At 46.9% G+C, this 12,341-nt stretch overlaps 1 protein-coding gene across 1 annotated transcript in view; it reads right to left on the reverse strand.

The window, feature by feature from the left end:
- tnfsf11 (TNF superfamily member 11) overlaps positions 1–11,719 on the reverse strand; it is a 67,004-nt gene extending 55,285 nt beyond the window's left edge. Inside the window, exon 1 of the mRNA XM_038801255.1 lies at positions 11,349–11,719. Within this exon, the coding sequence (XP_038657183.1) occupies positions 11,349–11,495 (147 nt within the window). The 5' untranslated portion in view covers positions 11,496–11,719. The remainder of the gene's footprint in view (positions 1–11,348) is intronic.
- Positions 11,720–12,341: the final 622 nt, after the last annotated feature.

A 12,341-nucleotide genomic window follows, 5' to 3' on the forward strand; every position in this document is an offset into this window, starting at 1 on the left:
TCCGCACAGACAGTGACCCAAGCCGGAATCGAACCTGGGACCCTGGAGCTGTGAAGCACCAATGCTACCCACAGTGCTACCGTGCCACCCACGTGTTTAGACTTTGGTAGGCAGGCCATGGGACCTGTGAATGGGATACAGATGATGTAATTACTTGGAGCAGCCAGGTCTGTCTGCAGATTTTCAGTTTGATGTAGGTTTGGCAGTCTGCTAGGAGCTTTAAGTTGAACATAAGAACATAAGAACTAGGAGCAGGAGTAGGCCATCTGGCCCCTCGAGCCTGCTCCACCATTCAATTAGATCATGGCTGATCTTTTGTGGACTCAGCTCCACTTTCCGGCCCGAACACCATAACCCTTAATCCCTTTATTCTTCAAAAAACTATCTATCTTTACCTTAAAAACATGTAATGAAGGAGCCTCAACTGCTTCACTGGGCAAGGAATTCCATAGATTCACAACCCTTTGGGTGAAGAAGTTCCTCCTAAACTCAGTCCTAAATCTACTTCCCCTTATTTTGAGGCTATGTCCCCTAGTTCTGCTGTCACCCGCCAGTGGAAACAACTTGCCCGCATCTATCCTATCTATTCCCTTCATAATTTTAAATGTTTCTATAAGATCCCCCCTCATCCTTCTAAATTCCAACGAGTACAGTCCCAGTCTACTCAACCTCTCCTCATAATCCAACCCCTTCAGCTCTGGCATTAACCTAGTGAATCTCCTCTGCACACCCTCCAGCGCCAGTATGTCCTTTCTCAAGTAAGGAGACCAAAACTGAACACAATACTCCAGGTGTGGCCGCACTAACACCTTATACAATTGCAACATAACCTCCCTAGTCTTAAACTCCATCCCTCTAGCAATGAAGGACAAAATTCCATTTGCCTTCTTAATCACCTGTTGCACTTGTAAACCAACCTTCTGTGACTCATGCACTAGCACACCCAAGTCTCTCTGAACAGCGGCATGCTTTAATATTTTATCGTTTAAATAATAATCCCGTTTGCTGTTATTCCTACCAAAATGGATAACCTCACATTTGTCAACATTGTATTCCATCTGCCAGACCCGAGCCCATTCACTTAACCTATCCAAATCCCTCTGCAGACTTCCAGTATCCTCTGCACTTTTCGCTTTACCACTCATCTTAGTGTCGTCTGCAAACTTGGACACATTGCCCTTGGTCCCCAACTCCAAATCATCAATGTAAATTGTGAACAATTGTGGGCCCAACACGGACCCCGGAGGGACACCACTAGCTACTGATTGCCAACCAGAGAAACACCCATTTATCCCAACTCTTTGCTTTCTATTAATTAACCAATCCTCTATCCATGCTACTACTTTACCCTTAATGCCATGCATCTTTATCTTATGCAGCAACCTTTTGTGTGGCACCTTGTCAAAGGCTTTCTGGAAATCCAGATATACCACATCCATCGGCTCCCCGTTATCTACCGCACTGGTAATGTCCTCAAAAAATTCCACTAAATTAGTTAGGTATGACCTGCCTTTAACGAACCCATGCTGCGTCTGGGCATTCCATCAGGGCCAGGAGACTTGTCTACCTTTAGCCCCATTAGCTTGCCCATCACTCCCTCCTTAGTGATAACAATCCTCTCAAGGTCCTCACCTGTCATAGCCTCATTTCTATCAGTCGCTGGCATGTTATTTGTGTCTTCCACTGTGAAGACCGACCCAAAAAACCTGTTCAGTTCCTCAGCCATTTCCTCATTTCCCATTATTAAAACTCCCTTCTCATCCTCTAAAGGACCAATATTTACCTTAGCCACTCTTTCTTGTCTTATATATTTATAAAAACTTTTACTGTCTGTTTTTATATTCTGAGCAAGTTTACTCTCATACTCTATCTTACTCTTCTTTATAGCTTTTTTAGTAGCTTTCTGTTGCCCCCTAAAGATTTCCCAGTCCTCTAATCTCCCAGCAATCTTTGCCACTTTATATGCTTTTTCCTTCAATTTGATACTCTCCCTTACTTCCTTAGATATCCACGGTCGATTTTCCCTCTTTCTTCCGTCCTTCCTTTTTGTTGGTATAAACCTTTGCTGAGCACTGTGAAAAATCGCTTGGAAGGTTCTCCACTGTTCCTCAACTGTTCCACCATAAAGACTTAGCTCCCAGTCTACCTTAGCTAGTTCTTCTCTCATCCTCTTGTAATCTCCTTTGTTTAAACACAAAACACTAGTATTTGATTTTACTTTCTCACCCTCCATCTGTATTTTAAATTCCACCATATTGTGATCGCTCCTTCCGAGAGGATCCCTAACTATGAGATCATGAATCAATCCTGTCTCATTACACAGGACAAGATCTAGGACCGATTGTTCCCTCGTAGGTTCCATTACATACTGTTCTAGGAAACTATCACGGATACATTCTATAAACTCCTCCTCACGGTTGCCTTGACCGACCTGGTTAAACCAATCGACATGTAGATTAAAATCCCCCATGATAACTGCTGTACCATTTCTACATGCATCAGTTATTTCTTTGTTTATTGCCTGCCCCACCATCTCGTTACTATTTGGTGGCCGATAGACTACTCCTATCAGTGACTTTTTCGCCTTACTATTCCTGATTTCCACCCAAATGGATTCAACCTTATCCTCCATAGCACCGATGTCATCCCTTACTATTGCCCGGATGTCATCCTTAAATAACAGAGCAACACCACCTCCCTTACCATCCACTCTGTCCTTCCGAATAGTTTGATACCCTTGGATATTTAACTCCCAGTCGTGACCATCCTTTAACCATGTTTCAGTAATGGCCACTAAATCATAGTCATTTACGATGATTTGTGCCACCAACTCATTTACTTTATTCCGAATACTACGAGCATTCAGGTAAAGTACACTTATGTTGGTTTTTTTACCTCTGTTTTGAATCTTAACATCTCCAGTTTTATTCCTTTTGTTATTACTGGGCCTATTCACTGTGCTCCCCTCAGTCACTGTACCTTGTACTGTCGCCCTTATGGATTTCTGACTATGTCTTCTCTGCCTTGCACTTTTCCCCTTACTTCCTTTTGTTTCTGTCCCTGTTTTACTACCTTCCAACTTCCAGCATTGGTTCCCATCCCCCTGCCACATTAGTTTAAACCCTCCCCAACAGCTCTAGCAGTTTTGCCCAATGCTGGCAGGTTGAGCAGGAGTCTGACAGAGACAGGAGGATTTTCAGATCGTGCCTGAAAGGGTCTCTCTCTACTTTTCTGAAAGGAAATCGCTACACAATAGCACAGCAAGTATCCTTGTATTTGCTAACTTTGTTTACAAGTCGCTTTTGACCTGTAACTGGCTTTGCTTAATTGGAGATAGGGAAGGTGTAAGTTAGAATTTAAAGGTTCCCTGTTATTTTAAGAATTGTTTAATTGTTAATTGAAAAGTTATTTTCTCAGATATTAATATAGTTACTCCTGTGTTAATAACAGTTGTTTTAATATAAAAGATTTCGATTTGTCAGTGGAATCACTTTTTGGGTGAAGTATCCTCTCCTCACTGTTTCATAAATTGAAAAATTGTTGGGGTTTCTCATCCGTTTTCCTAACATAAATTGGGGGTTGGTCCGGTACCGTTACAACGTTTTTAAACAGCGAGTGGCAATGACCTGGAACGCGCTGCCTGTGGTAGAAGTGGAATTACTCAATGGGTTCAAAGGAAATCGTATGGATAAGTGAAACAAATAAACCTAGAGGGATACGGAGATGGAGTGGGAGAGTGTGGTACTGATTGAATTGTTCTGTGGAGAGCCAGAATAGTCACAAAGGGTAGAATAGCCTCCTTCTGTGTTGTGAATTATTAAATAACTAAATGACTTATTCCAAAACTCTGCCACCATAATCCAAATTCACCCGCCACTCCTCTGTTCGCTGATACACTTTGGTTACTGGCCCAGTTGCAGTACATTTTAAAAATGTCCATCTTTGTTATTGAATCCCTCCACTAGCAATCCCCTGCAACACTCACCCCCCCCCCCCCCACCTCCCCCACACACACACACCAGCCAATCACCTACCACCATATCTCACTAGCCTACAACCCTGTTCTCCAATTATGATCTCTTGTGCACACTTGGTTTTCATCACCCACCATTGGTGGCCATGTCTTCAGTTGCCCTAAACTCTGGTATTCCCTCCCTCCCTTCCTGACCAATCTGTTGGTCACCCATCTTAATTTGTGGGTCGGAATCAGATTCTGCTTGATACTGCCAGCCTAAGCACATTGAAATATGAACGGTGATGTAGGAATGGAACTTGTTGCTATTGTAGCACACTTGTCACATTCACCTTTTCCCTGTTGGCCTGAACCTACATCGGCATTTAATTTGACAGGTCGTGTCATGATGTCAAGATACTTTTGATGTCAGTGGGGGAGGAAGGAATGTCAGCCAAGAACTTCCAACCAGAACTGGCTGCTCTTCAGACCGTAGCTGGAAGTCGATTGCGGTTCTGAGGGTGTCCTGTCCTGTCAAAAGCAATGGGCGCGATTCTCCCAGACAGGGAGAAATCGTAAGGCTGGCGTCAAAACCGGGCGGGTTTGATGCCAGCCTCCCCCTCCCCGACCGGGAACCGATTCTGGTCCCCGGTCGGGGCTAGCATGCCGCGGCCGTGAACTCCGGCATCGCGGGCTTAACGAATTTCGTTAAGCCCGCTTGCCAGAGTTTGCGCCGGCTGACGCGTCACATGACGTCAGCCGCGCATGCGCGGATTGGAAGACTCCAACCCGCGGATGACGTCATCGCGCATTTGCGCGAAACCCGCGCATGCGCGGGCCGGGATGCCCCTCAGCCGCCTCGCGAAGTGATACAGCGGGGCGGCGGAAGGACAAAGAGTGCGCGGGAATCGGACCCGCTGCCCGCGATCGGTGGGCACCGAGCGCGGGCCCATGGCACCCTTAGCACGGCCGTGGTACTGCCGTGCCAATCGGTGCCATGGTTGCCAAGATCGGGACTTTACGGCCGTTTTTACGAACAGCCAGACCAGGTGTGTTTGCCGTTCGTAAAAACGGCCGTAAAGGGCTTGGAATTCGGCCCATCGGCCAGCTGAGAATCGCTGCTGGCCGTAAAAAAACGGCGGCAGCGATTCGCGTCGGGAGTTGGGCGTGGGGGGGGGGGGTAGAATAGCGGGAGGGCGTCGGACTAGCGTGGCCGTAAAAATTTACGACCCCCGCTATTCTCCGCACCGTCGTGAGTGTGGAGAATTGCGCCCATAATCTTTCAGATGACAATAATCTGTCAGTTGGAAGTGAAAGATCCCATGGCACTTTGATAAAGAAGAACAAGGAAGTGATTGGTGCCTCCATTCAATATTTGTTCCTCAACCAATACTCACTCCCTAACAGCACAGTGGGTGTACCTACACCACATGGACAGCAGGGTTTCAAGAAGGCGGCGCACCACCACCTTCTCAAGGGCAATTAGGGATTAGGCATCAACATTTCATGAAAGAATTTTAAAATCCAGATGGTGTGGTCATTTGCACATTGCTCTTTGTGGGACCTTAATTTGAGCTAATTGGTTGTTGTGCTTCTTACATTACAGCAGTGACTACATTTCACAAAAGCACAATGCTGTGTTGTGAGGTCATGGGAAGCACTGTAAAATGCCACGTCCTTTCTTCATTTCCCAGCACCTGGTGTTACTGGGATATAAGTATCAGAAAATGTATAGCATGCTGCATTCCCCACATTGGTGATTCCTGGCTGATACCTCAGTCCTGAGCCAGTGCCGGAAATTAAGTCAAATCAAGGTCCTGTCTGCCCCATGTAACCCCACATAATCAAGAGGAGATCATCTTCCCTGAAACCAAAAGAGAAAATGCTGGAAAATCTCAGCAGTTCTAGCAGCATCTGTAGGGAGAGAAAAGAGCTAATGTTTTGAGTCCAGATGACCCTGTGTCAAAGCGATCTTCCCTGATGTATTGGCTAATTATATCCCAAAGGTAACACCAGCAAGAAAAACCCAAACACCCTTAATACAAAAGAACAAAGAATAAAGAAAAGTACAGCACAGCAACAGGCCCTTCGGCCCTCCAAGCCCACGCTGACCATGCTGCCTGACTAAACTACAATCTTCTACACTTCCGGGGTCTGTATCCCTCTATTCCCATCCTATTCATGTATTTGTCAAGATGCCCCTTAAATGTCACTATCGTCCCTGCTTCCACCACCTCCTCCGGCAGCGGGTTCCAGGCACCCACTACCCTCTGTGTAAAAATCTTGCCTCGTACATCTACTCTAAACCTTGCCCCTGCACCTTAAACCTATGCCCCCTAGTAATTGACCCCTCTACCCTGGGGAAAAGCCTCTGACTATCCACTCTGTCTATGCCCCTCATAATTTTGTAGACCTCTATCAGGTCGCCCTCAACCTCAGGGTGATTTAGCAGTTTGGATCAGAAATTGGCTAGCTGATAGAAGACAAAGGGTGGTGGTTGATGGGAAATGTTCTGACCGGTGTCCAGTTACTAGTGGTGTACCACAAGGATCTGTTTTGGGGCCGCTGCTGTTTGTCATTTTTATAAATGACCTGAAGGAGGGCGTAGAAGGATGGGTGAGTAAATTTGCAGATGACACTAAAGTCGGTGGAGTTGTGGACAGTGCAGAAGGATGTTACAAGTTACAGAGGGACATAGATAAGCCGCAGAGCTGGGCTGAGAGGTGGCAAATGGAGTTTAATGCAGAAAAGTGTGAGGTGATTCATTTTGGAAGGAATAACAGGAGGACAGAGTGTTGGGCTAATGGTAAGATTCTTGGTAGTGTGGACGAGCAGAGAGATCTTGGTGTTCATGTCCATAGATCCCTGAAAGTTGCCACCCAGGTTGAGAGGGTTGTTAAGAAGGCGTACGGTGTGTTAGCTTTTATTGGTAGAGGAATTGAGTTTCGGAGCCATGAGGTCATGTTGCAGTTGTACAAAACTCTGGTGCGGCCGCATTTGGAGTATTGCGTGCAGTTCTGGTCGCCACATTATAGGAAGGATGTGGAAGCATTGGAAAAGGTACAGAGGAGATTTGCAAGGATGTTGCCTGGTATGGAGGGAAGATCTTATGAGGAAAGGCTGAAGGACTTGAGGCTGGTTTCGCTAGAGAGAAGGTTAAGAGGTGACTTAATTGAGGCATACAAAATGATCAGAGGGTTAGATAGGGTGGACAGTGAGAGCCTTCTCACGCGGATGGAGGTGACTAGCACGAGGGGACATAGCCTTAAATTGAGGGGTAATAGATATAGGACAGATGTCAGAAGTAGGTTCTTTACTCAGAGAGTAGTAAGGGCATGGAATGCCCTGCCTGCAACAGTAGTGGACTCGCCAACACTAAACGCATTCAAATGGTCATTGGAAAGGCATATGGACGATAAGGGAATAGTGTAGAGGGACTTTAGAGGGGTTTCACAGGACGGCACAACATCGAGGGCCGAAAGGCCTGTACTGCACTGTAATGTTCTATGTTCTATGTTCCGTTGTTCCAGTGAGAACAAACCGAGTTTATTCAACCGCTCCTCATACCTAATGCCCTCAATACCAGGCAACATCCTGGTAAATCTCTTCTGCACCCTCTCTAAAGCCTCCACATCCTTCTGGTAGTATGGCAACCAGAATTGAACACTATACTCCAAGTGTGGCCTAACTGAGGTTCTATACAGCTGCAACATGACTTGCCAATTCTTATACTCAATGCCCCGGCCAGTGAAGGCAAGCATGCAGAACCTCACAAACTAGAATCTCATTCCCAGAAATTAAGACAGCTAAGGGATGATTTGATCAAAGTTTCCAAAGTTGTTGTGGGGAACAGATAGAGTAGACAGAAATATATGATTTCCCCTGGTTTGGGAGTCGAGATCGAGGGAGCAAAGTCTGAAAGTTAGAGGCAGAACATTTCCACAGTGAAATTCTAAACACAAAGTGTGGTATAAGTTTGGAACTCTCTTCTGCGAAAGGTAATTGACGCTAGGTGAATTGTTAGTTTAAAATCTGAGATTGACAGATTGTGGTCACCAAAGATGTGAAAGGAAATGTGGTAGCACGGTAGCATTGTGGATAGCACAATCGCTTCACAGCTCCAGGGTCCCAGGTTCGATTCCGGCTTGGGTCACTATCTGTGTGGAGTCTGCACATCCTCCCTGTGTGTGCGTGGGTTTCCTCCGGGTGCTCCGGTTTCCTTCCACAGTCCAAAGATGTGCAGGTTAGGTGGATTGGCCATGATAAATTGCCCTTAGTGTCCAAAATTGCCCTTAGTGTTGGGTGGGGTTACTGGGTTATGGGGATAGGGTGGAGTTGTTGACCTTGGAAAGGGTGCTCTTTTCAAGAGCTGGTGCAGACTCGATGGGCTGAATGGCCTCCTTCTGCACTGTAAATTCTATATTCTATGAAATGGGTCAAAGGTGGGTATATGAAGTTAGTTCACAAATCATCCGGGATGTCATTGAATAACGGAAATAGCTTGAGGGACTAAATTGCATCCTCTGCTCCTGTGTAACTGGCTCCGGAGAGAGAGGGGCTGATTGGCCTCCCCCTGTTCCTGTGTAATAGGTTTGAGCGGCTGAATGGGGTTCCTCCTGTTCCTGTGTAACAGGCTGAGGAGCTGATTAGCCTCCTTCTGTTCCTTTGTAACAGACTCGAAGAGATCCATGGCCTCCTCCTGGTCCTGTAACAGGCTCGAGAGAGAGAGAGAGAGAGAGAGAGGAGAGGGGCTGAATGAGCCTCCTCCTGTTCCTGTGTAACAGGTTCGGGGGCTGAATGGCATCCTCTCATACCTGTTTTCCTGTCTCATTGCTGACTGTGGGATCTTACTGTGCACACATTGGAAGTGGTCTTTTCCTATACCAAATAATGACTACAATTCAGGATCATTCACTGATTGCAAAGGATATTCTGAAGCAATGATTAAATGCAAGTTTTATTATTTGTATATATTTCTGCAGTGACATTACATAATTACACAAGGTCAGAATTCGCTGGAGCTGGGCATCTCATTCTGTCCATCATTAGTTAGACTTCACTCCCTCAACCACAACCTTTCTGATCTTATCCACCAGGCCTCAGCCAATTGAGGAAAGTGTTCCATCTGTCTTATCCACCTGTCTTGACGGCCTTTAGGGATCTCTGCAAATATACTCCAAAATCCCTCTGCCCCACAGTATCCCAACATTTATTGTGTATTCCTCTGCCTTGTTTGCCCTTTTCTATCCACCTGACTAGTCCATCGATACCTTTCTGCAGTTGACAGCTTTCCTCCTCACCATTAACCACGTGGCCAAGTTTTGTATCGTCTGCAAAGTCCTTAATCATTTCCCTACATTTAAATCCAAGTTATTGGCATGTACCACAAACAGCAAGGGAACCAGTATGGAGTTCTGTGGAACCCCACTGGAAACAGTCTTCCATTCACAAAATCACCGGTTGACCATGGCCTTATGCTTCCTGATTGTGACTGACACACTTATGTGACTGTCACAATTTTGGATATGAATTACCACTTACCCTTGCATTCCAAAGACTTAATTTTTGACAAGTCTGCCAGCCTGGCAAAAATCCAGGTAGCAACAAATCACCATGCACATTGACCCTCCTCACTTTTCCTCAATAAATCAATCAAGTTCATCAGACATAACCTTAATTTTGAAAAAAAATCCATGCTGACAGTACTTGATTAATCTGATTAATTAAAAATAAATTCCCATCACCCTCCCCCCCGGAGGGCCATCTGTCACTTGTTCTTTTGCTTTGCTTTCGCAGAGCGTTGACCCTTGTCCTGCTGTTAACAAATTCTGATATCTGAACTTGGCGACATTATTAACACCTTCTTTTGTCTTTAACACTACCATTAATACTTCCTTTGCATTGTGTCCATGACATCTTTACCCAGTCTCCTGAGCGCCCATCTATCCGAGAAGATCTATTTTGTCCTACCCGCTCCACTTCTTCAACAGTACAAAATCCATCACATTTCTACCTCTCTTTAGCTCGAAAGAAGTTGCCAGACCTGCTGATTTTTTCCAGTATTTCTGTTTTATTCCCAATTAAGGCAGTCAAGAGGGAGCTAAAAAGGTTTAACTTCTTCCCAATCTCTTAATCTCTTAACAAATATCTCCCCAAAAGAAAAAAAAGGAGTCTCTCTCCAAATTTACCCCCACCACTGCTATCACTTGCTAGCAAACAACATAAGGTAAACATTCGACACAAGCAAAATACTGCTGATTCATTGAATTTCAAAAGTGCAGAAAGAGACCATTCAGCCCATCGAGTCTGCACCGACCCTCTGAAAGAACACGGTACCTGGGCCCACTTTCCCGCCCTATCCCCATAACCCCTCCTAAGCTGCACACCTTTGGACTGTGGGAGGAAACCGGAGCACCCAGAGGAAACCCACAAAGACACGGGAGAACGTGCAAACTCCACACATCACCCAAGATTGGAATTGATCCCGGGTCCTTGGCGCTGTGAGGCAGAAGTGCTAACCACTGTACCACCACGCTGTCAGATGCAGGAGATCTGAAATATAAAGAGAAAAATGTTTGGAAAACTCAGCTGTTCTGGCAGCATCTGTGGAGCGAGAAGCTGAGTTAAAGGTTCGATTCCCCTACCCGGTCCTGTTGGAACTCCCAATGCTAACTCTGTCTCTCTCTCTCTACAAATGTTTACAGTGCAGAGGGAGGTCATTCGGCCCATTGAGTCTGCACCGGCTCTTGGAAAGAGCACAGCACTTAAACCCTCACGTCCAACCTCTCCCCGTAACCCACCACCCCCATCGAACCTTTTTGGACACGAGGGGCAATTTAGCATAGCCAATCTGCACATTTCTTGGACTGTGGGAGGAAACCGGAGCACCCGGAGGAAACCCACGCACACGGGGAGAACGTGCAGACTCCGTTCAGACAGTGACCCAAGCCGGGAATCGAACCTGGGACCCTAGAGCTGTTAAGCAACTATGCTAGCCACTGTGCTACCGTGCTGCGTTCTGGCAGACTGGCTGCGTTCTTTTCCAGCACTCTCTTGATTTTTCTTTTAGGCAAAACTTCTGTCAGACACCGAGAGCTCAACAACGTAGAAAGTCCAGAGGTGTGCAGGAAGTGCAGGGCTGAAGTTAAAAAAGGCCATTGAGGACAACAAAGAGAGGGCATGAAATAATGATCATGGAGATTATCTCCTCCACCTCCTCAGGTCCACTGCAGTTTATAATGTAACCCATAAATATTCCCTCAACAGCACCGCGCCTGGCAAATTCCACATTGTAGCCAAGTCCCCTCCTGATACTTTCTGGGGAAACCCTCTCAAGATGTTTGAAGTTCATGTCCCTGGGTATCTCCCGCTCGCGCCGGCTGGGTCAGACACTTACTTGCAGCCACTGGTTGTGGGTGTAGCAGATGAAGCCGATGGTGAGAGCCAGTTGCAGGACGCTGATGCACAACACGGGAGCCAGCAGTGCGGTGCGCCGGGGGGCCGGGGAGCCTCGGGCGGCCAGCTCGGGCTCAGTGTCGGGCATGGCTGCTGGGAGCAAGGCTGTGGGTTAGAGTGGGCGCACCAGCCCGGGGAGGCAGCCTCGGGGGAAGAAAGCACCTCTTTGCTGCTCACACCCTGATGAGACACTGAACCTGTCGCCCAGTTCCACAGCACAGCTCTCTGGGCACAGCGAGAGAGAGAGGCTGAAGGAACTCCTCCAGCCAGGTTGCTCAGCACCCTTCTCCCCTCCCTCTGACCCCGACAACGTGCCAGAGCCCAGTGTCAAAATAAAACCCACAGCAGCTCTGGCCCAATCACTCAGAAAAATACAGCTTGGTGTGTCTGTGTGTCATAGTCAGAGTCATTACGTTCAGCCCATCGACTCTGTGCTGTCTCTCTGGAAGAATTAGTCAGTGCACTTCACCCACTCTACCCCCTGCAGATTCATCCCTCCTCCCCACCACCACCCGAAGAGTCTGTCCAATTTCCTTATTGATCGTCTCCACTTTGCCACGCTGGTGGGCAGCGAGCTCCACTCGCAGTGTGAAAGAATTTCCTCAAAGAATCTTAGAATTTGCAGTGCTGAAGAAGGCCATTCGGCCCATCGTGTCTGCACCAGCCCTTGGAAAGAGCACCCTACCCAAGCCCACACCTCCACCCTATCCCCGTAACCCAGTAACCCCACTTAACCTTTTTGGACACTAAGGGCAATTTAGCATGGCCAATCCACCTAACACACACATCTTTAGACTTTCCCCTTCATATTCCCACTGTACCTATAGAATCCCTATAGTGCAGAAGGAGGCCATTCGGCCCATTGGGCCCCCACCTCACCCCCTGCCCGATCCCTGCAACCCCAGAAGCTGGTATATGCATATACCAGGACTTA

Source organism: Scyliorhinus canicula, chromosome 7 (assembly GCF_902713615.1).
Source record: "Scyliorhinus canicula chromosome 7, sScyCan1.1, whole genome shotgun sequence".
Taxonomy (NCBI): Eukaryota; Metazoa; Chordata; class Chondrichthyes; order Carcharhiniformes; family Scyliorhinidae; genus Scyliorhinus; species Scyliorhinus canicula.